The 25,663-nt window shown below is 37.0% G+C and overlaps 1 protein-coding gene across 1 annotated transcript in view; it reads right to left on the bottom strand.

Moving 5' to 3' along the window:
* Positions 1 to 22,973, bottom strand: part of RIPK2 (receptor interacting serine/threonine kinase 2) — a 32,830-nt gene extending 9,857 nt beyond the window's left edge. The window contains exons 1-7 of the mRNA XM_019803865.2: positions 22,537 to 22,973; positions 17,524 to 17,677; positions 14,645 to 14,800; positions 7,226 to 7,383; positions 6,286 to 6,335; positions 5,301 to 5,462; positions 550 to 635 (exon numbers count right to left, since the gene is read on the bottom strand). Of these exons, the coding sequence (XP_019659424.1) occupies positions 550 to 635; positions 5,301 to 5,462; positions 6,286 to 6,335; positions 7,226 to 7,383; positions 14,645 to 14,800; positions 17,524 to 17,677; positions 22,537 to 22,709 (939 nt within the window). The 5' untranslated portion in view covers positions 22,710 to 22,973. The remainder of the gene's footprint in view (positions 1 to 549; positions 636 to 5,300; positions 5,463 to 6,285; positions 6,336 to 7,225; positions 7,384 to 14,644; positions 14,801 to 17,523; positions 17,678 to 22,536) is intronic.
* Positions 22,974 to 25,663: the final 2,690 nt, after the last annotated feature.

The raw sequence follows: 25,663 nt of genomic DNA, 5'->3' as shown, positions 1-25,663 counted from the left end.
CTTTACATCGGAAACCGGGGATGTACTGTATGGTGACTAACATAATAAAAAAATTAAAATAAAAAATATTTAATTAAAAAAAAAACTATACATCTTGGTCTCAATTATTAGCACAATTCTACAGCTTAACTTGGCAATAAATCCCAAAAAAGCCCAAGAACACTGAATAAAAAGAAGTGTAAGAACCCAGAGTTCTAATTACTCTGTATATACTAAAACTTTAGGTTAAGAAATATTGGTTAAAAAACCCTAGTGATTTAGGGCATTCATTTTACATAACAGGCATTCATCACACATTTTAAACTTACATTTGATATATGGGAGTTCTGGAAATGCCTCTGAGAGTGGCATTTGAATGAAATGGAAAAGCTCTTTGGTGAGAGAGAAAACAGTATTCATAGTCTCTGTTAAACTCTATCACCCTAGTACTGTAGCTTGTATGTGTGAAAAATATGTAGACAAAAACTAAATTAAACTAAGCTGAAAATCTCCATGAAGGATATATGATTGTTTTAAATTCAATTTCTACTATTTCATTTAGCAATTTACCTTTGTTTTCTTTAGTTGAATAACAGCTTCAAGAAAAGTTATCTCTTCAAATGTCCTCAGAACTGGTTCAAGTTCTATTAAACATTCTAAATAAGAAAATAAAAAATTGAGTTCAGATTGCTCTAATCATTAAATTGCAAAATATAAATGCTAATATTTCACTGATAAGGCCCAAGGCCAATTTTTCCCCAAACTGATGACATTAACCCTCTTAAGGGCCTTTATTATATGCATAAAGATAGAAATATACATCATGGAATACACTTGAGAGTCTAAAAATAAACCCTTACAGTTATGGTCAATTGCTTTTTGACAAAGTTGCTGAGGTAATTCAATAGGAAAAGGATCATCTTTTGAACAAATGGTGCTAGGACAGCTGGATGTCCACATAAAAAAAGACAAATTTAGACTCTTACCTAACACCATACATAGAATTAACTTGAAACGGATCATGCACTTAAATGTAAATATAGGAGAAAATCTTCATGACCTTGGGTTAGGCCAAGAATTTTTAGATATGACATTAAAAGCAGAATCCATAAAGAATTTTGATAAATGCACTTCAAAAAAATTGAAAACTTTTGCACTTCAAAAAGCTGCTATTAAGAAAAATGAAAAGACAAGCCCCAGACTGGAAGACATTTTTCATGTCATGTATCTGTTAAAGGACTTGTATCTAGAATATATAAAGAACTCTGAGAATAGTAAGACCAATAACCCAATTTAAGAATGGGAATGTAACATGATGCAGGCATTTTGGAAAACATTTGGGAGTTTCTTAAAAATGAAAGATAAATTTACCATACAACCCAGCAATTCAACTCATTGGTAGCAATCTAAGAGAAATGAAAGCATGTTCACACAAAGACGTGCATATGAACATCCACAGCAGCATTATTCATAATAGCCAACAAATAGAAATCATCATTACTACTACAACTACTATAATAATATATGAACTTATTGCTGGAAGGAGAGGCCAGGGCTCCAGATGTAAAACTGGGCATCACTAACATATAGATGATATAGAAAGCCATGGTCTGGACTGGATTATCTAGGGGGTGAATATAGACAGGATACAGATAGTAAAGGGCCCATGTTAGAGCTCTGAGGCACTCCAAGAGTTAGAAATTGAGTAGAAGAAGAGAAAGAGATTGAGGAAGACAGGATACTAAATTGTGTAGCCTCTTGTGTCTTGAAGCCACCAGAAAGAAAGTTTCAAGGAAGGAATAGTCAGTCATGTCTAATCTGCCGAGAAGCCAAGTAATAAGCAGGATCTTTTCTTTTCTTTTCTTTTCTTTTCTTTTCTTTTCTTTTCTTTTCTTTTCTTTTCTTTTCTTTTCTCTTCTCTTCTCTTCTCTTCTCTTCTCTTTCTTTTCTTTTCTTTTCTTTTCTTTTCTTTTCTTTTCTTTTCTCTTTTCTTTTCTTTTATTCTTTTCTTTTTTTCAAGATTTTATTTACTTATTCGACAGAGATAGAGACAGCCAGCGAGAGAGGGAACACAAGCAGGGGGAGTGGGAGAGGAAGAAGCAGGCTCCTAGCAGAGGAGCCTGATGTGGGGCTTGATCCCATAACGCCGGGATCACGCCCTGAGCCGAAGGCAGGCGCTTAACCGCTGTGCCACCCAGGCACCCCTAAGCAGGATTTTCTAACTTTGCCATCCTTGGTAACCCCAACAATATAGCTTTAGTGGAGATATGAAAAGAGAAGACTGATATCAGTTTGTTAAAAACTGAATTAGAGGGAAAGAAGCAGAGACAACAAATATGGACAATTCCTACAAGGTGTTTAGATTTGAACGAGAGCCAAAAAATGAGGTGGTACTGAAGTCAACACATGGAGTCGAGTTTTTTTTTTTCCCTATATAAAGATAGGGGATGATAATGGAATATATCTGCGTGATAGCTGAATGATCCAGCAGACAGGCTGAGATTGGCACTGCGAGAGTAGAGCAAGACTATAAAGGAACAGAACCTGGAGAGGGTTTGGGAATGGTATCCAGAGCACAAGAGGTATGTTTACATTTGTATAAGTATATGGACAGTTTCTTCCCCTGTAAAAAAGGTAAGGCAGGAAGGATGGATATAAGTACAACTAAGATTGTAGATCTGGTAGTGGATCTATGAGGTAGTAGTACTCTCTCATGGTTTCTATTTTCTTAATGTAATGTGAGGACAGGTGATCAGCTCTAAGGAAAGGAGGACGAGGTGCAGGAGGTTTAAGAAAGGAGGCTAAGGTATTACCCCTGTCTTCTTTTCCTAAGCTCAGAATCTATCAAGAAAAGCCTCAGAATAATGATAAATGATGATCAAAGTATCAACCTTTATTACTGATAAAGATAACTGGCGAATTTACCTTTAGAGCTGTAGCCAATGGGCTTGGAAAGAGTTCACAGCTTTACTCAGCCACAGGCCTCATCTACTTCCACATGGGGGAGCAGAAAATGTATGCATCCTTTAGACAGGCTGACTTCTAAAAGAAGGGAAAAAACTGAGAAGGGACCAGATAAGCATGCTCAGTTTTTCTCCAAAATTAACAAATAAGGTAAGACTGAGGAAGAGTGCTGAGGGGCACATAGAAGCTGGAAATGTTCTTCCTATACTTTCCTTCTCAGGGATTTAAATGGAATTTCATCTTCACTTTGGGAACATAAAGAATGGGCCTTAGGTATCTCCTACAATAGTACCAGATGATCATTGATATAAGGAAGCAATTCTCAAACTTTTAGGTCTTGGGGTTCTTCAAAATTATTGACTATCCCAAGTAGCTTTGTATGTGTGTGTGTCATATCTATTGATATTTACTATATTACAAATTAAAACTGAGAAAAATTAAAAAGATCAGAATATGTGAGAATATATTCCATTATTTGTTGGAACAATGAGACCACCATACCTCATTTAGCCTTTGGAAAAATCCACTAAATACTCATGAGAGAATGAGAATTTAAAAAAATAATCTTAGTATTTATTATTTTGAAAAGAGTTTTGATTTTGTTAATTCTTTATGACCAACCACCCCAGGGGTCCTTGTACCATACCTTTAGAACAGTTGATCTATGAAAATGGAATAGTACCTGTATTTGAGAAGCATAACAGAATTGCTAAGTAGTGTTTAGTGTCCAGTTTTGGCCATTAATAAATAAATTAATGTTAAAGATTTTATTTATTTGAGAGAGAGAGAGAGAGAATGTGCATGAGAAGGGGGAGGGGCAGAGGGAGAAGCAGACTCCCCACTGAGCAGGGAGCCTGATGCACCAGGCTTGATCCCAGGACCTGGAATCATGACCTGATCCTAAGACCCTGGGATCATGACCTGAGCCAAAGGCAGATACTTAATACTTAACTGACTGAACCACCTAGGCGCTCTGGCCATTAATTTAAAGATAAACCAATAAATAACTCCCACTTCTGGCCAAGATGGAGCAACAGGGTTTGATTTGCCACTCTGCCTAAAACAACCAAAACAGCCAGATAAAATACATGAAACAATGTTTTTCAAGATACTAGATACCAGGCAACAAAGGACAGTGGTCACTGAAGATATGGGAAACAAATCAGGTGAGCCTTATGATTGCTCATGCTTACTGTGTTGAGTTTCTAGCTGCAGTTTAAGAGGGAAGTGAGGTGGAGCCTCACCTCTCAATTGAGTGGAAACTTAATTGAAGAGATGGGGCTAAGAGTCTGGGTAGACCAAGGCAGGTAAGAGTTCACAGGGCAGTACCAGAGAGGGGAGACGTATACAAAGAGAGAGCTCTGTGATCTGCAGAAGGCTCCTTTAGGTATTCAGCAATACTGATCAAAGCAGGGTGAAGTTAGAAAGCCAAAAGTCAAAGTCTTTAAAGAACAACAGGGAAAACCCAGGAAGTCTGTAGAGAAGTAAGTATGGCCTAATGGTATGATCTGCAGAGAAGCTAGAATTTTTAGAAAATGGAAAAGAAATGACTATTTGGAAGTGGCACTGGGGAAAAAGGAGATATACACCCTCCCACACAGCTCTGAGAAATAAGAAATAAAATATGAATCCATTACAAGCAACTTTTGGTTTTTTTAAATATAGTACTAATGAGCATTGGACACAAATTTTGAATAAAAAATATATTTCATTGCTTTTTTTAGTTAGAGAGATGATTTCCCAGTCTGTGGCTTATCTTTTCACTTTTTCTTAATAGCATCTTTTGAAGTGCAAAAATTTTTAGTTTTTTCAAAGCTCAATTATCATTTTTTTTCATGGATCTTGTTTTTGATGTCATATATAAGAGCTCTTTGATTAACACAAGGTCATAAAAATTTTCTCCCGTGTTTACATTTAGATGATCTGTTCTACCTCTGAAATAAATCTTAATTCTATCTAATTTTTATATCTTGGATTACTACCTTAATTAGTAAACTCTTCCTACAGTCTCCTAGGTGCTCTCTTTGCTTCTACTCCTACTCTTCTCCCAATTTTCTACATAGCAACAAGAGTGATCTCTCCAAAACTTAAATTAGATGTCATTTCCATACAAAACACACTTTAATGGTGTTCCATTGTACCTGGAATAAATTTCTAACCTTTTTATGATAGCCAACAGCCCCTCCTTATTGCTCCAATCTTATATCACAAAATAAAAACAGCAACTGAATTAAAAAAAAAGAAAACAACCTTTAAGCTTGCCATCTAACTTGTGTAATTTTTCAAGGAATATTTTATTCACAGTATATTCGCTATTTTTGTAATTCAAAAGGTCCAGATTAAAACTGTATACTCACTTAAGAAAGATGGTCTTTCATCTGGATTTTGTGCCCATCCGCTTTCTATTAGAGAGATCATAAGTGCTCGATGAGGTATATCAAGTGGCAAACTTTCTTCATTAATGTTAGGTCGATGTCCTTGTGATACACTATACATGATCTGTAAAGGATTGGTGACTTCTGTCAAAACAAATATATTTCATTCATTAGAAATATATTATGATTTAATATATTACTTAAATATATTCTGAAGTCAACAAATGAAAATAAGGGAAACTTAAAATCTTAGGAATAATGCATTATCCCCCTTTCTATTTAAGAAATATATATATATATCCCAGCCATTGACAGACTCGTCTGCCTCCTCTGGTGGAGTTTATGGCCTCACTTCACCTCATTAATTTTAAGCTTGGTCATGTATCTGATTTGGCCAGTGGAACATGAATAGAGCAGAGCTTGGCAGAACTGAGTAGAACCTAGCATAGCCAAGAATGGACACTCACACCTAATGTGAATGAGAAACATGTTTATTTTGAAAGCTACTGAGATTCTGAGGTTGTTACATAGCAAGCTGACCCATATAATCCTCAAAATAAGGAAATAGACAATGGTATCAGAAAACTTAAAAATTATTCTTCAATATTTGTTATAGAAGGAGTACTAATTAAGTTTTCAAGTAAAGAGTTTTAGAGCTGGAATGAATCTTAGAAATAAAAATTCAAATTTTTCATTTTGCAAGTAAAAAAGAAATGAAGACTCAAGAGATTTAGTGGCTTGATCACAGAGCTAATTACTGTCAGAACAAGAATTAGAATCTACATTTTTCTGACCCCTAATCCAGTACAGTGGATTCAGAATTGATAAATTGTTATGTTTTTATAGTGTGTTTTCCACAAAATGAATGGTAGGCAGATTTAAAATAAGATGGGCTTTATTTAGATATTTCTGGATATGGCCTACCAACATGCTGTCATCTAGAATAAGGAAGTGAAAGTACACTTACCTTCAAAAGGCTGTTTTCTGGATAAGACTTCCCATGTGATCACTGCATAGCTGTTTAAGATAAAAATATACATATAGGACAGTATGAACTAACTATGCACAATAAACTAAAATCACTGATTTTAAAAGCTGACTGTGGAGATATCGTTTTTACAAGTAATAAGATAGTGAAATGCTATATAAAGAATCACCATATACAATAAAAATATGAATGTTCACATACAGTTTTGTTTTGAAAGGGAATTAATCCAATTTAAAAAATTAACAAATTACTATAATAAAAATTTGAGGTTATAGGCAAGGATAACTTGTTGTGGATGATTCTTAATGACCCCTAATTACATGATTTTATTATTCACACAAAATAAAAGGCAATAAAAAAGATAGCCTTATGTAGCCCTATTCTATTGACTTTTTTTCTGGTCTAAGTACTGTCTCCTTTGGTAGTGTTAAGTGTTAACCACACTGTTTCCCTCCCTCCTCATCAATGTCACATAAGATAAAAACCTTTTAGTACTATATTATAAATTGACAGGACAATAAGATACACTTTAAATTTTTTCAAGGATGTAAAAGTGGCTTAAAGCAAGGCTTCTTTAATTTGAAAAATATTAACCCCTGTGGTCCCTATTTTATTTTCACCACACTTATGAGAGAAGACTAAAAATCACACTTTAAAATGTAGCTTCAGGGCAGCTTGGGTGGCTCAGTCAGTTAAGGATCTGCCTTCAGCTCAGGTCATGATCCCAGGGTCCTGGGATGGAGCCCCACATCCAGCTCCCTGCTCAGCGGGGAGTCTGCTTATCCCTCTCCTTCTGCCTCTCCTCCTGTGCTCTCTCTCTCTCTAAAATAAATAAAACCTTAAAAAAAAGTAGCTTCAAAATTCTGATTAATCTTGTTTTCAGACAAGGTTAACTCTGAGCAAAAGTAACATATTATACCTATATATATCATGCTTGACACTGGCCCTTGATTTTTGTCCAGGTTCATAGTTCTCAGGTGGCATATAGATAATTGTCCCTCCTTCGGGTGAAGATTTACTAGTTCGTGATTGTGAGAGGGACATCATACGCCATTTTGATAAACCAAAATCTGCAATCTGTAAGGGAAAAAAGTAAATAATTGAATTTAAAAATTTTTTCTTTAAAAAAAAACAAGAACTGACTGTCTTTGTTTATATTCATTGTATTTAGGTATGAGACCAGAGGAAATGTTCTATATCAATATTTTATTTCTACATATTCTATCAGTTTCTTAATATATTAAATTCTAGAGTGCTGAACCCAATAACTCTAGAAGCAATACCTAGTGACTTGAAATTCAGCATAATGTCACAAATTTTAAAATGGAGACAAAATTTTGAAAAATTAAATAAGAATATTTTTTGTCTTAAATTCTGAAGGAGCATATATGCCAAACACTACTTTTTAAGACAAGTAGTTTTACAGCTTATGCTTTCAAAATTCTCCTACACCTCACAGAACTGCCAAACTACTGGTATCTAATACGATTGCCACTGGCCATTGTTTGCAACTCAGGTTTATATGTTCTTATTTACAATGCCCTAAAAATAGTAACCTTAAATTCTGAAGCAAGTAAAACTCCAATATTGTACAGGTCATTATTATATGATTTATGCCTACCACTAAAAGAATCATATCTTTTGGCAACAGTCTATTTAACATATAAAGCATATTTATGTCCATGACAAGGAGAGCCTAAAGAATTATTGGTGAGATTCTATACTTTTGATATATGCTTTACAGCTTTGCTTCACTTTTGTGTAGATGTTATACAACATCTTATAACTCTCTATTTAAAAGGTTTCTTAATTTTTAAAAAATGGAAGACAAAGTATAAGAACAGAAACAGTATTTAATGGACAAAAGGGTGTAGTAAATCTTTAAAACATTTAATTTAAATTACTTAGATCTTCACACTGCGTAAGTTAGAATCAACAGAAGGAAATGAACCCTATCTCGCACACCATTTGTGTTTCAGTTATTTAACTCTTATATTTTTACTAGTTTTACTAGAAGAAAATTTGTTTAGTGTTCAGATGAATTCGATATTAAAAAATATTACTCTAAGAAAGGAGGGGGTAGACTATATGAATTTTTTCATACATTATTAAAATAAAAGGGTAAGTCTAAGGAAAAAAAAAACAGAAAAGACCAAGAGAAAATGTGGTGCCAATACATAAAGAGCTAAGCTGAATTGATTCTGAAAGGCAATATACCATGTGGCTAAGAACATGGGTTGTAGAGCCTAAGGTTATATTACATTTATATTCCAATTCTATCACTTAACTGTGTGAACTTGAGGAAGTTTTTATTTTATTTTTTTAAAAAAGATTTTATTTATTTATTCGACAGAGATAGAGACAGCCAGCGAGAGAGGGAACACAAGCAGGGGAAGTGGGAGAGGAAGAAGCAGGCTCATAGCGGAAGAGCCCGACGACGTGGGGCTCCATCCCACAACGCAGGGATCACGCCCTGAGCTGAAGGCAGACGCTCAACCGCGGTGCCACCCAGGCGCCCCTTGAGGAAGTTTTTAAATCTTTCTGCACCTCCATGTGATTACCCACCTGAAACTGGGAATAATAACACTATCTATATCGCAGGGTTGTAGTGAGAAAATTAAATGACTTATTCTAAGCAAAGCATCAGAACATTATCACAGAATAAGTGATCCGTATGTGTTAATATTATTAATGTTTTGTATAAGGTTGCTCTTACTCAATATAATCCGTTCTTCCCATCTACCCTCTAAAACCAAAAAAGAGTACTCCAGTGGCACATTTGCTAGAATAGTAAGCATTATTATGATAAGTAGAGTTTATTTTTATGCCACAAGTGAAAAATGCTAAAAAAAAAAAAAAATCTGAGATGTGGTCTCACCTTATATCTGAACCATAATTAGCAAATTCCTGGGTTAAATGTTGGTTTCAATACAGTATTGTAGAAAACATATTCCTGAGCTTGCTTCCTTATGAGCTCCTTCACCTAAGATCAACTTTATTTTCAAACCTGACTTAAAAACCTTAATCAGAATTCTTTGAGCTGATTTAGTTTGGTTTTCACATGGAACTATACTTCTTCCCTTTCTCTCTTACAAATAATACCATTATGAAAGGCACGACTCATTAAATCTGGATCTTCAACAGAAGGATAAAAGTGAGTAATGTGAGGGAAGGAATAAGAATTCAATGATTTCTTGAAGGACTTGATAAATTTATCATTCAACCATGAAGTCAGAGAATGAGAACTTTCCGATTCTACACAAGATCTTAACATGCATTTGGAAGCTAAGGGCTTTCTTTTTAACTTTTTAAAAGGTGATTTTAAAAATTAGAGGAAATTAAAACACACTACTCACAAAAATCATCCACAATCCTCTCACCCTATTAGAATAGCTATTTTCATTTACATATACTATCCATATCTACAAAACTATAAAGTTATCATCAGTAAGAAGTTATGAAGAATAACCCTGAAGTATTCTGGTTTCTACATCGGACTGAGAGAATAGCAGAGAAAGTGAATATGGCACATATACATATTTTCATTTCAAAGACGCCTATCACTAGTTCATTTGTATCTAAGGTGCACAGAAGGACACTTGACAGATAACCAAATGGAATGTGTTCTTTTTAAAGTAGAAAAGTCTCAGTTGATCTTAACCAGTAGTAAATATTTTTCTTTCAGATACTATGTTTCTGGTCAGCATTCCAGTGAGAAAACTTACTTCAGAAAATGGTAGCAAGGTGTAAATTTCCATTTAATTTCAGTAAGTATTTTTAAAGATATTTTGGACTTCATTTAAAGGACTTTCCAAGAAGATAGGTAGATTAAATAACTGTTACTTTTTCATGAGTCAGTGATGAACTTTGACTTTTAAGGGACATTTATAAAGTAAAGAGTAGAGACACACAGGATGCATGTAAGAGAATGTTGCTAATTTATAAGAATAGTATTAGAAAGGTCATAGCTATGTACTAAAATTATTAAAAATTATAAAAACTAAACAAAGTCAAACTATTCTAAATTCTTTTCACATCAAAGAAGGACCAAGGATACCCTGTTGATCACCGAAAAGAAGAAAGTAGGAATCATTACCTCTTACTTTGCTTCTGTTTATTCTGTTAACTACAGTTTTCAGAATGAGATGAAGAAAGAATAGTCCAAGGACATTGAAAGGTTTCAAAGTGCAAATCTCAGGTTACTTTATAGATATTTCAGGTTATTGAGAATACTTGCCAATACCTCCATGGTGCTATTAGTGGGACATGGAGAGGTACTATGGGATATGAGAAAAGTAAATGCCATTTTGACTTTCAAAAAGGAAAAAAAAATGTTGATTTTTGCAAATCTACTTACTGGTAGATATTATCCTTAATCCCTACTTTAAAAATTTAGAAAATTTAATAAAAGGAATACCAGGAAGAATTCATGAAAAACAAATCATATCAGACCAGTGGGTCAATTTCAGGTCTCATGTGCTATATCCCAAGCGCTTGGCACAATGCCACTGCTGCTCCATAAATATTTGCTGACTAAAATTACGACCAGTTTTATTTCCTTTTTTGACAGTAGTAGTACTGTCAAAGAGTAAATGTTAAAACAGTTTGCATATTATAAAACACTTTATTTTATAATACCATGCTCAACTATTAAGTTATCAGGCCTATCTGGTATATATAGAAGATCTGGAATTCATTCACTTGTTTATTCAACAAATCCTTAGTTAATGCTTCAATATGGCATGTGCCGAGCAGGTGGCAGTCAATAAAACAGACTAAATTTCAGTCTTCATGGAGTTTATATTCTAATTGGGGGAGACAGTCAATAAACACATTAATAAAAATATTATGACAGATGGTGAAAAATAATATGAAGAAGCATAAATCAAGGTACAAAGACACAGAGGAACTGGGTGGGTCATCAGGGAAAGCCACTCTGAAGAAGGTGAGGGAATAAGCCAGGAGGACACCTGGGAAAGTAGTCAAGCAAGGACTCCTGATGATATTCTTAAGGACAAAATGGAGAAATATGGGCTGTATAACAGTTCTTTTATAAGTATTTCACACAAAATTAATGATTCTTCTCCAAAAGTGCTAATTAAGGATTGATATTGACCTGAAGGGAGATTCTCAGCACCATGTTGTATGGCTCTGATCTGAGCTCTGTACTGGTTAATATTTAATCATGACTTAAAGATAAAAACTAGCTAATTAAATCTGAGGATGACACAAAGCTGGGAGACAAAGTTAAAACCCTTGGGCTACAGATATAATACTGAAAAAGATCTTAAGAGGCTGATCACTCAAATCTAACAAAATAAAATCTGATGATGTCCAGAAAGTATTCTGCAAAGTACATGATAAGGAGACGTGGCTTAAGCAATAATACCTGAACAAAAGAACCTCTCAGGGCTTGCTGATGCTAAGCCCCATTTAAATGTTGTGATATGATCACCCCCCAAAAGCCAATGTATCATTAAGTATTATACAAAGTGTTTAGGGACCAGGGAAATGACACTTCCATTCAAGTCTATATTCATAAAGTCACATGAGGAGTATTTTGTTTCATTGTGAGGATAAAAATTTAACAGAGATTTAAACACAGAAGCATCTGGATAGCACCTGCGATTAAAACCAATGTAGTAAGGAAATTGGCTGAAAGAACTAAAGACGTTCAGAATAGAGAGGAATAAAACACAAGTGTATGTGAGGGGCAGGGGGATTATAGCTGTCTGCAAACATTGAGAGGGTGTCATATGGGAAGTAGAATTGGACTTAATCAGTTTAGCACAAAGAATAGGACTAGAACCCATGGATGAAAACAAACGGAAGGCATTTCGATTGATCATATAAGAAAATGTCACAGTCATTTAAGTATGGATATTAAGACTCCCCTGTCATAGACTAACTGCCCTGGAAGACAAGGGATTTTATAAGTGAGGATTCAGGGACTTGCTGACCATTAAGGCATTTCTATCTGTGTGGTTTTATAGCTGATGTAATAGATTAGTTTCTTTTTTTAGTAATACTGAGATGGCAGGTTGCTTCTTTTCCTTTTCCCTCCCATTTTATTCTAGGGAGAGGAAGTGCCTTTAACAGATGTTTTATTTTTTATTTAACTTTTCTCTCTGTATTTTTTTTTAAGATTTTATTTATTTATTTAACAGAGAAAGAGCCAGCGAGAGACAGAACGAGAGACGGAACACAAGCAGGGGGAGTGGGAGAGGAAGAAGCAGGCTCCCAGCAGAGCAGGGAGCCCAACGCGGGGCTCGATCCCAGGACTCTGGGATCATGCCCTGAGCCGAAGGCAGATGCTTAATGACTGAGCCATCCAGGCACCCCACATTTTTTTGTATTAATTTTTTTATTGTTTCAACTTCCTTGTTATTTTTTCTTTGAACATTTTTTGATATTTCAGCAATCTCCAATTACATATATTATTAGAAGAAGTGTAGAAAAATAACATAAAAATAACATTTAGTATTAGTTACTTAGCAACAAATTTTTATTTGCTGTCATCAGTTAGATACAGGGTAAACTATGAAATCACTACTACATTTGGAGCCTTTAGGCACCTAAATCTTATGCTTTATACAAAAGTTAATTCAAAGTAGATCCTAGATTTAAACGTAAAACATAAAATTCTAAAACCTTTAGAAAGTAACATAGAAGAAAATCTTCAGTACCTATTGCTTGATGAAGGCTACTTAGATATGGCAGCAAAGAATTACCATAAAGGAAAAAAATCCTGATAAATTGGACTTCACCAAAATTAAAACTTTTCTTTGTGAAAGACCCTGTTAAAGGGATGAAAAGAACAAACCATCAAATGGTTGAAAATACTTGCGAACTACATATCTGATGAAGGACTCATATCTAAAAAATCTAAAGAACTCTCAAAACCCAATAATAAAAATTCAAAAGATCCAATTAGAAAATGGGCTTAAGACAAGAAGAGACATTTCACTGAAAAGGATATACAGATAGCAAATGAGAAAGTGTTCAACATCATTAGCCATTAGGAAAATGGAATTAAGACTGTACTGAGCTATCACTATATACCCATTACAATGCTAAAATAAAAAATTGTGACAAATACCAAATGCTGGTCAGGATATGGAAAAGCTGGGTCAATCATACATTGCTGGTAGGATGTACAAAGGTACAGCCCCTCAAAAATAGTTTGGTGGTTTCCTAAAAAACTAAACAAACCCTTACAGCAGTTGCACTCTTGGACATTTATCTAGAGGAGCAAAAACTTACGTTCATTCAAAAAGCTGCACAGGACCATTCACAGGAGTTTTATTGTAACTGCCAAAGACTGGAAACAATACAAACGCCTTTCAGTTGGTGAATGGTTAAACAACTTTGGTATACATGTACCATGAAATACCATTTACCAATAAAAAAGAACCACTATTGATATAAACAACTTGGATGGCTCTCAAAGGTACTATGTTAAGTAAACAACGCTAATCTCAAAATACCACATACTGTATGATTCCATTTATACAGAATTTTCAAAATGATAAGATCATAGAGATGGAAAACAGATTAGTGGTTTTCAATGGTTAGGGATAGTGGAAGGGAGGCGATGAGTGTGAATGTAAAGGGGTAGCATGAGTGATGTATTTGTGATGATAGAACAGTGCTGCATCTTTTTTTTTTTTTTAAGATTTTATTTATTTATTCGACAGAGATAGAAACAGCCAGCGAGAGAGGGAACACAAGCAGGGGGAGTGGGAGAGGAAGAAGCGGGCTCATAGCGGAGGAGCCTGATGTGCGGCTCGATCCCATAACGCCAGGATCACGCCTTGAGCCGAAGGCAGACGCTTAACCGCTGTGCCACCCAGGCGCCCCAGAACAGTGCTGCATCTTGATTGCTGTGATGGTCACACATGTGATAAAGTAACACAGAAACTATATACATGCATTGTACCAATGTCAAATTCCTGGACTTGAAATTGTGCTGTAATTACGTGTGATGTAATCAATCACTGGCAGAAACTGAGTGAAGGGCTCATGGGCCCTCTTTGTATTATCTTTGCAACTTCCTGTGAATCTATAATAACTGCAAAATCAAAAGAAAAAGAAAGGCTTACTTGATAATTTCAATTAAGGACTTAATAACTTTGTATTTTGTACCATAATTCTATCTATCTCTGGAGTCTAGGAATAACTAAGCCACTGCAGCTGGAAGGAAGGACACTGAAGAAAAGAATTATAGGCTATGGAAAACAGAGAGATATTAAATTGGTTAGGTGGAGGAAAAAACACTAAAAAGTCTTTAAAACTATTAATCTCAAGGATGCAGATAAACTTTTTTTTAAGTAATTACCTTAACATGAAATTCATTATCCAATAAGATATTCTGAGTCTTCAAGTCGTGATGAAGTAGAGGAGGATTCATATTGTGCAGGTAGTTTACCCCCAGTGCAATTTCCTGCAGGATGCGAAATCTCAGGGGCCAAGCAACACTGGGGTATTCCGTTTTCTTCATATATATGAGAATAAACAAAACAAAAATAAGTGACCATATTCATTAAATTTCCACTTAGAAAATTAAATATTCCATGTGGAAATACAGTATAAATGAAGGTCAAGACATATGTTCATTTTTTATTACATAGTATCATGGTATCAATTTGACATTATTTAACACCCAAGTATATCTTATTTTCTTCAATTTTTAGAAAGAATAATGATGACTTTATAGTACTGATATTTCCTTTTTGTTTATGTTGGTAATACAACTACATGATATTGGCTCTTCGTTCTTCATTTAACACAGTTTTCAATTTTTTTTTCTGTGTAATACCCAAACACATTACCTATACTCACATTTATATCTATCTCTCATTCTATGGTTTGTATCAAGTAACCTACAGGCACACACACAAACACACACACACACAATTTTTCTAGTACATACCAAACTATTAATTCAAAATTTATATTTTAATTTTTCTATTGATATAAAATCATATCTTATTATAATAATCATCACATCAATTAAAATTATGACCATATTACATTTATTTACTAAGCATGAACATCTCATACTTCTTATCATACAATTTTTGTATTCTAGCTTGAAAAATTAGCCTTTGAGAGTTTTGCTTTTGTGAAAGAGACAAAGATCATCTTCATTTTTAAGTGTATGCAATACAGACACATTTAGAATATAATGTTTTATATATCCTGGTGCTTACAAGTGATAGTCATCTGAACTTTTTTTTTTAAAGATTTTTTTTAAATTTTTATTTATTTGAAGAGATAGAGACAGCCAGCGAGAGAGGGAACACAAGCAAAGGGAATGGAAGAGGAAGAAGCAGGCTCATAGCGGAGGAGCCTGATGTGGGGCTCGATCCCATAACGCCGGGATCATGCCCTGAGCCGAAGGCAGATTAACGACTGTGCCACCCAGGTGCCCCTCATCTGAACTTTTTGAACANCTCATAGCGGAGGAGCCTGATGTGGGGCTCGATCCCATAACACCGGGATCATGCCCTGAGCCGAAGGCAGATGCTTAACGACTGTGCCACCCAGGTGCCCCTCATCTGAACTTTTTGAACATAAAAGTTAGTGTAGCTTCCTAGGAGAATGCACATACTCAGAAAAATCAGATAATCTGGGAAGATCTGACAGTGAATCGCCAGGCACCAAGCTACTGGAGACATTCTAAATTGCATGAAAAAAGATGCTTTTACTGAAAGCTCAAATCTGTTCTTGAGAATTTTTTCTGCAATGGGTAAGCTTATAGTTCTTTGATTAACCTGGTGTTTACAGTGTATTTTGATTTTTTGCAACAATCTTCTTTGAGGTTGGGGGAGAGTACTTCAAGATAAATCCCACTCTAATAATACAACAGAGGAAACCAAAAGACACATAAAACATTATTTCCTCTGGTATACACAGACCTCCATACCAGTGAGTAACTGAATTTGTTATTCTGTAAAAAAGTAATTTTCTTCTGAAAATTATGTAGTTCAAAGGAGTCAGGAGGCCTCTGTGCAGTATAGTATCACATGGAGGCTTCTGGTCATGCAGACAGAGGTAGAAGAACACTCATTCTATATGTTACGATTCCTTCTAGGAGTTAGCAGTCCCCTGAAGGAGGATCTATAATTTCTAATGGGCTCCAATTCTGGGTATCAGACTATCTAATGGGTACTGGGGTATGGGAAGAAAATATTAGAATTTATACTTATATTCATTTTTTTAAAAAAAGGAAATTGTGCTTAAATAATATTTGTATCTTGATTGCTGTATTAGTTATACAAATCTTATACACAGACACCAGTTACTGTACTCTGTCCTTGTCTCAGATGGTCCTGTCATAAATAGAAAGTGATATACTCTGAAATAAAGAGGAAGTCACTCCATGGATGGCTGACAATGGCATCCATTCTCTCCTTTGCTTACAGAACATTGTGATGTATCAGAATTTAGGAGCATTCAATAATTGGATTTTACAGATCATGTTACCAGGTTTTAACTATACCAACACTTACAAAACAGACTGAGTGATTTAAAAAAGATTTCTTGAGAGAAACTGCAGGTTGTAGATGGAATTCATAATATAAGATCAAGCAAACAACAAAAGATGAATACACACAGTTTGAGATTAAGGATCCACAAATTTGCTTACTGATAAGAATGAGGACCCACCCCTCCAGTTTGCTTACTGATGGGATTCACAAACAAACCCAGAGTAACCAGTACCTTGATAAAAAGGTAAATGGCTCATGCCATTGTCTATTATTGGAAAAACCAATGTATTTGGTACTCAGAGATAGACTTATTTGGCCTATTCAGAACTTTATGGACTGGTATTATTAACATTTAATTTGAGTCCTAAATTGTTTTTAACATGAAATAAAATATGGCTTAACTAACAGAAGATTACATAGTGCCCAGAATTGATCTCTTCTCTCTCCCTCTACTACCTCTGTATATATACATGTGGTTACTGGAATTCAGTTTAAACCTCAGGAACAGTAACTAAGCAAAATAACCTCAGTCCTGGCCTGACTCTCTGGCATTTTTAACAACACAAAAGAAGCCATAAATTGTCTAACTTTACCACTGCAATTGTTTTCCATTATTCTTATTTTGACTCATATATCTCTCCAAATACTCTGATCATATGTAAAGCCAAAACACTAGATAGCTTGAATAACAGAATTATAGATACTAAAAATGCACGATACTTACCCTATGTAGGAGTTCATTTAATGATCCATTTGGCATGTATTCCGTAACTATTCCCAAAAATTCAGGCTCATTGCAAATTCCCAAAATTGGAAGAATGTAACTAAATCTAGCTTTATGTAAAATTTCAGCTTCTCTTAAAACATCATTTCTTTCACTAAAGAAAGAAAATGCATAATTATTTCAAAGTAATGAAAAATACACAATAATCATGCCTATAACATTGACTAGATTTTTTCCCATTAATTGACCTCGTGTAAATTATGCAACTTCTCTGTCCCTTAGTTTCTTCATATTTAAAGTAGGTATAATACCTGCCCTGTACATTCCACAGGTCTGTTTAGAGACCATAATAACTGCTCTGAGCCATTGACAGAAAAAAGTGCTATATACACAGGCTATTATTATTGTACTTTCCTAGGAAAGGGAAAGGACACAATATTCGAGTAAGTTTATAAAGTCTATTGATATTAGAATTATTGCTGTTTGAATTAAAGTTTATGTTGTACCAGATTATATTTGATTAGAGTATTATATTAAATTTCATGGTTTCATACCATGTGCATTTTTTCCAAATATTTAAATAATACATTTAAATGCTGTAGATTTAAATGACAAGATGATAATAGTTGCATAAGCGTCAAAAATGCTTAGAAATTATACAATGGAACTCAGGAAAAGAACACTTAGAACAGGTAAATGCTTATAACAGATCCCTGGGGCACCTCTGGATCCCAGGTTTATTTATTTATTCATTCACAAAACAAATAAATATTGAACATTTATTATGAATAAAGAACTATGCTCAACATTATGGAGAATATAAAGATAAACATAGTCGTTCCTCAAGATGCCAAGAAATTTTTTAATAAAAATAAATACTCATTGTGATTTTGATTTGCATTTCCCTGATGATCAGTGATGTTGAACAACTTTTCATATATACCTATTGGCCATTTGTAGGTCTTCTTTGGATGTGATAATTATCTGGATCTTGGCAATCATTTCACAATGTATATGTCTATCAAATCATGTTGCGCACTTTAAATATACATAATTACATTTGCCAATTATTCCCCAATAAAGTTAAAAAAAGGAAAGCAAATAAAATACATACTTAAAACATAAGGCAGAATGTGGTGTCACCAAAAACAAATAAATAAATAAGCAAGCAAGTTAAGTAAGTAAGTAAGAAGCAAATGAATAAATAGAGAGCTATGGGGAACTCAGAAAAAAGAGTAAACTTTGGGCTAGGGGAGTTGATAGTCTTTAAAGAGGGATTTCAACTGTACTTAAGGGCAGATAGAATATCAACCATTGGTAAAAGGGCCAAGATGGATATGGCCTCCAAGATGGAAGGACTCTGCCTTTCTTTCTCATCTGTGTGTCCCTAGGACCTGAAACAGGACCTGGCACGTAATAGATACGTATCAAATGTATTCAAGGAAGTTACAGTGAAGGTTGTGTTTGGAAGATGGCAGATTATTTAATATGAATCAGGATACCTAGTAGAGCATGTGAAAGGAATGAAGGTGATAGGGTAGGCTAGACCCTCATCTCAGAGCCCTAAAGCCCTGTGAGGGTATTTATACTCTTTTTGGTAGTTACCAAATTGTGATTGCAGGTTTTTGAGCAGAGTAATGACATGAGCAGAACAAAATTTTAGGATGATTAACTTGGCAGAAGGATGTAGGATCAGCAGAAATGGGCAGAGTTTGAAAGTCAGGTATTAGAATATTACAACACTAATTACAGATGTGAAGCAATGAGAGTCTGAAACTATAAAGGTCACAGTGAAAATGGAAAGAAAAACACTAGCTGAATAGAATGCCCAGGCAGTGGTGATTAAGGTAGACATATTAAAAAAAAAAAAAAAAAAAAAGCAAGGGAATTGGAGATGTCACTGTTTTTTAACATGGACAGATGTGTTGGTAGCCGCAATAACAGAATAGAAACATCTCCAGAAGTTTATTGGGTAAGCGATGATTAGTTGGTGCTTAAACCACTCAAGTTCTGGATGAATGGCTGTTGAAAACAACAGACATTCCACACCAGACTATGAGGCTTGCTCTAAAAGCAACAAAAGGCAAGATAAAGCAAAAAAATCTTATTTATGTTCTGAGTAGGTAATATATTTATATGTTTTAAAATTCAAGAGTTACAAGAGGACATAAAGTAAAAACCTTTTTTCCTTCTCCCTGTTCTTCAGCCACTTAATACTCCAACTATGAGGCAAACTATTATTCAGTTTATGAGACCTATTTTAATTAAACTTATCTTCCCTAAATTGAAACAGTAAGAGATGGAGGTCAACAAAAACTACACCTTACTGTTTAGCACTCTTGCAGGGAGACAGAGGATGGACTTGAAGATTTCTGGATACACTGGAAAAAAAAAGCCTATAGAGAGAGCATGCTGGCGAAGTCTCAGTGATACTTAATATACTTGTTCTTTCTCTCATTAAGAGTATTAGGCATTCTTCCTTCTACTGTGATCCTATTATGTGTCAGCCACTTAAATGTACTACCATCCGAAGACCAACCCTCTAAAGTTGATTACCTTAACACCACTTTAGATGAGGGCACAGAGGCTTGGATAAATAATTTTCTAATAGTCAGGCCAACATTAAGTGGCAGGGTTGGAGTCAGATTTGAATTGCAGTTGTGGCCTCCAAAGCCTCTGTTCTTTCCATTTACTGCTTGATCAGAGAAAGGATCAAGGAAAGTTCTTGAAGTCAGATTTCAGGAAGATTGAGTGGCAAAACAGAAAAAGCCAAGAATAAATAGGTCTAAAATAGCTTTTAGATTNGGTCTAAAATAGCTTTTAGAGGGGCGCCTGGGTGGCACAGCGGCTAAGCGTCTGCCTTCAGCTCAGGGCGTGATACTGGCGTTCTGGGATCGAGCCCCACATCAGGCTCCTCCGCTATGAGCCTGCTTCTTCCTCTTCCACTCCCCCTGCTTGTGTTCCCTCTCTCGCTGGCTGTCTCTATCTCTGTCCAATAAAAANAACAGAAAAAGCCAAGAATAAATAGGTCTAAAATAGCTTTTAGATTTTTAAAAACAAAAAGTTAAATACAGCTTTCATAGGCATATTACCAAAATGACCCAAATCAAAACTTCAGTCGCAAAACAGTTACGTCATCCACACGGTGTTTGAAAAACCAATCAGACTCATCTACACATAAAGAGTTGGGAGACTGTTGGGGAAGGCCCACTCATTGAGCAGAAGTCAGGTTACGGAGAATGACTCACCAATCACTAAAATAAGAACATGTAACTGCCCAGAAACTTATTTTTCTTCCAGAGAAGAAATGCAAAGAACAATGCAAACCTTTTCCACACCAGAGCCCAAATACATGCATTTATTATTCCCACTTTGTAAGTGAGGAAATGGACACCCTGTGAGTCAACTGCATAGCCCAGTCCTATGCTCAGATTACATGAAAACTGCTAATGTTAACATCTTAGGTAACAGGTGGAAGAAAGAACCTGATGCAGTAATGCCAGAGGCGAAATGTAAAGAACAATGCAAACCTTTTCCACACCAGAGCCCAAATACATGCATTTATTATTCCCACTTTTTAAGTGAGGAAATGGACACCCTGTGAGTCAACTGCATAGCCCAGTCCTATGCTCAGATTACATGAAAACTGCTAATGTTAACATCTTAGGTAACAGGTGGAAGAAAGAACCTGATGCAGTAATGCCAGAGGGTTTAACTGGTCCTTATGATTTCTTTGACAACAGAATTTCCTACCAATTTACTGAAGAGTTTTAGGTTATGAAAATTGTTAATAAGAATAGAAAGAGAACTCCCTCTTCATTCCTTTGCTCTCAAATAGCACAAAACTTGGATAAATTAAAATCTTGAGGAGCAGCGTCCAAAACGGGAAGATCAACTTGCTTCAGAATATCGAAAGGGTCCATCAGGGTTAGATATCCATAAATTTACATAGCTGATTCTAAAATATTTTCAGCCTTTCTAACCAACCACCACTCTTCAAACTTGACTATATACACATACACACATTTGCCAAGCACTTGCTCCACAGATCTCAAGGCCCAGGTGAAACAGACACTACATCTTATCTATCACTAGATCTGGATTATGATATACAAAAAATGGGTACATTCTCCAGAGGTGTGTCAAATTTACTGTGAGATCTGGCCCATCCAAGCCTGATAGGAAGACAGCAAAGTAAAGCTACAGGCAGATGAAAGTCCAGTAACACTGGCAGGGCCTAAGCTGAGGGATTTATTTGACACTGGATACTAACAGCCTCTGACCAATCAGGCACCTAGCATGATCAATTCTGACATTAGATATAGGGGGAGGAGAGGAGAGTGTGGCAATCATGGATGTTAACTCGGTAAGGACTGAATGCAGTTAAATCTCCACTGGAAGGCAAATACACAAGACTAGTGACCAGACCCACCGACTAATACATTTGATCACAGGTCAACGGTACAGGACTGGAATGTCTGGAAACAGAAACTAATACTAACTTTCCCTTAAAACCTGGACAGTGCACGGAAATTGTTCAGGATGTGAGAGACATGCAAAATTTCTGGTCAATTGTCTTCTGATTCAGCGTACTGTTAGCAAAATAATACACTTACCCCCCTGGGAACAGGCTTCCCAGCGAGAGTGAGAGGAGAAACTCAACCAAGTTGACTGTGGTATCTAAACTTTCATGACCGTATGTAATAAACCACAAACAAAACAAAAACAACCGCAGGCCCACACAGAAACACCCTGACTTTTGGTGTCTGGAGAGAGGAAGCCCAGGAGTAAGAGGCACGGGGAAGGAGAGGGCAGTGGAGAGAAGAGGTGAGCAGAGGAATGCGACGGCTCTATCTCCGGAGAAGCCAGTTCCCCCCACCACGCGAGCCCCTAGCCTTGAAGCGCTGCGCAGAGGTAATGAGGGGTGGGGCCGACCCCCGGCGTCCCCGCCGTTTGGGCTCTAGAGCCCGCTTGTCCCGGGCTGGTGTGCGGGGCTTCGCGCGGGCGCCCTACCTGTCGAGCATCGGGGTGTGGATGTGCAGCTGCTTCACGGCCACCTGAACGCGCCAGTCTGCGTGGCGGGCGGACGACACGGTGCCCGACGCGCCGCGGCTCAGGTAGCGCAGGTCGGCGAGCTTGTGGCAGGGAATGGTGGGCAGGGCGCTGCAGATAGACTCCCGGTTCATGATTGCGGGCGGCGCGGGCGCTCAGGCCGCGGGCCTGTCTGGGTGTGCCCGCCGCTTCGGCGGCTTCCGGGGCTCCTCAGCTGCGCTCGGGCGCCCGCCCCCGCCCCCCCCTATGCCGGAGTCGGAGCGGCCTGGCACTTCCCGCCGCGGGACGCTAGGTCACGAGGCAGCCCATGCCCCGCGCGGCCCACGCCAGCCGTTGCTTTTCTGGGGCCGGAGCGGACTTTTCTGGGGACTGGAGTCAACTCTGCCAGGGTTACGCGTCGAGGAGGAGCTTCCTCCCCCGACCTGGCCCTCCCAGGCGCGCCAGCCACCCGAGCCGGGCGGTCCGAGCTCCTCCCTCCCCAAACTTCTCAGGCGACGTCAGCGGCGGACTGAGGCGGGGAGAGGGGACCCGGACGGCGGCCCTCCTCACTGGCTCGCGCCTGGGCCCGGGGGTCTCCGCCACGTGGCGCGGCCCCCACGCTCTGGGCGACACCCGCGGGGCTGGGGCGGGGGCTAGGGGAGGAGAAGGGAGCCAGGGACATTCGTTCTGTCTTATCTCCCCCCAACTTCCAGGTTCGGAAAAGTTTTCTCTGAGGGGAAAAAAAAAGTTCCTTTCAGCAGCCTGTTGTCTGATATTGGTCAACGTGCTCTCACACCGGGGAGGAATCTCCTCGGAGCCGCGTAGGGTGAGGCAGTCGCCAGACCCCGGGGGTGGCGGGGTGTGGGTGGGGGCACCAGATTACTGACGCCGCGCCTGCGCTAGACGCGCTGGTGAGGGGTGGGCGTGGTGGCGACTTCGGGAATTTGGCAGGGATGAGCCTTGCGAGTCAGGTAGGGTGTAAATTCACCTGCCTACCTGGATTCCAGTCATCCGTTTCTTCCAGGTGCGTCAGGAGTGAGAGGTGGGTGATAAACCCTGTCAGAGAGTCTGAGTCTGTTTGCAAGTTCTGGTGTTTAGCTCCTGTTCCATGCTTCTCCATGTGGAATCTACTTTTCTCTCTCCTCTCTTGCGTCCATAACTATGTGGAGATTGAAAAATAACTTTGAGAAGAGTCAGTCCCTCTGATTCCAGGTAAGACTGCAAAAATTTCTTTCTCATAGATCTGGGAGGAATGCATTTCATTTTTAACAACCAAACATCTTTCCGTTTTTTACCTTAGAAAACACCTCTCTGCTTGGATGATTATTTTGTAGAGTGTGAGTGCAAATATTGTATACAATACTAAGTCCATACTAGGCATTTTAATGAGTTCTAAGGCCACAGTAATAAGGAATGCCTTACTTGAATAGGGGATTTCTGTCAGCAGAGAACAAATGTTTCCTGTGTTTTTGTGTTGCCTGAAATGAGAGTAGCAATGTTATATTTTACAATACTGGGAAGTTGTGATGAAACACTGTATTTTAAAATTTTGATCATTTAAGATAAAATATTTAGTTTTAAAGATGTGGTCTGGTACTCTGTGCTTTATTGCTTAACAAACATTTTGCTGCAAAAAGTGCTCAGAAAACTTTTCTCCATTCATTCATTCATTCATTCATTCATTCATTCATTCATTCAATTTCCCAGTCATTTAATAAACTAAGTGTTCCAGAAAAAGAACAAAAAATAGGAAGGGAGCATCAAAACAATAATTGAAGAAATTTTGGTAGGATTGAAGGACAGGGGTCTCCATATTGAAAGGGCCACCAAGTACCCTTAGTGAATGAAAAAAGACCTGTATGTAAGCACATCATTAAAAAGGTCAGAACCCTAGGAACAAATAGAAGATTCTACAGGTTTTCAGAAGGAAGAAGCAAGAATAAAGGGATGGGGATTAGAATGGCATTAGATTTCTCAACAATAACACATTCATGCTAAAACACAGTGTATTGAAATTTCTTCAAATTCTGAAAGACAGTAGCTTCCAACCTACAATTTTATAGTCAGCCAAACATCAAGTATAAGGACAGAATAAAAATGTTTTCACATATACAAAGATGCAAATGTTTCCTTTCTTTCCATCCACGTTTTTCTTTTCTTTTCTTCTTTTCTTTTCTTTTTGAAAGAAAGCTACTGGAGGATGAGCTCCAACAAAACGCGGGAATAAATCAAGAAAGACATGGGCTCCAGAAAAAAGGACCAGAAGGATGTAAAGGTAAACCCCAGGATGTGGCAGAATTAGAGAGCAACGTTTTTTCATTGGAGCAGGGGATGGCAGATTCCAAGGGGAAAAGCTCTAGTTAACAGTAATTGATTTTATAGGTTATCTAACTTTGAGTTTTGGGGAAATTATATTGATAGATGTTTGATAGGTCTAATGAAATATGTGATAAAATTGGAGAGAGAACTTAAAAAATCTAAGTGAAAAGCAATTTTTCTATGAGAAATAAAAATTGTGCAAAAACAGAAACAACATTTCTACAAACTGGTAATGGTGAAAAGGGTAAGACTTTTCAGAGCTTTGGTAATATTGATTTATTATAAATCTCCAAGAAGGAGAGAACATGAAGCATAGAACTCTATAAAATTTATATTTTAATTACAGTGCTTAATAAGTAATATATGCACATGGTTCAATATTTAAAAGTATAAAACAGATAATCCCATGGGAAACTAGGCAGAAGACCTAAATACCTCACAAAAGGGACTATCTAAATAGAAAATAGAAAATGAAGGTGTTGAACCCTGTTAGTTATCAGGGAACTACAAGTTAAAAACCACAGTGTGATACACTACACAAATACTAACTAAAAATTAGAAAGACTGAATATACCAAGTGTGGGTGAGGATTTGCAGCAACTGGAACTCTCATACACTGCTGGTGGGAGTGTCAGTTGGTACAATGAATTTTGCAAACTATGAAGCAGTTTCTACTAAAATTGTGGCTATGCGGATTCTATGACACGCCAATTCTTCCTCTAGGTATGTGAACATGTACACGCGAAGGCTAGGGTGTTCATAACAGTGCTATCTATAATAGCGTCAAACT

The sequence above is a fragment of the Ailuropoda melanoleuca genome, chromosome 9 (assembly GCF_002007445.2).
Source record: "Ailuropoda melanoleuca isolate Jingjing chromosome 9, ASM200744v2, whole genome shotgun sequence".
NCBI classification, from domain to species: Eukaryota; Metazoa; Chordata; class Mammalia; order Carnivora; family Ursidae; genus Ailuropoda; species Ailuropoda melanoleuca.
Note: the sequence above shows the minus strand (reverse complement) of the source record. Positions and strands in the feature narration are given on the sequence as shown.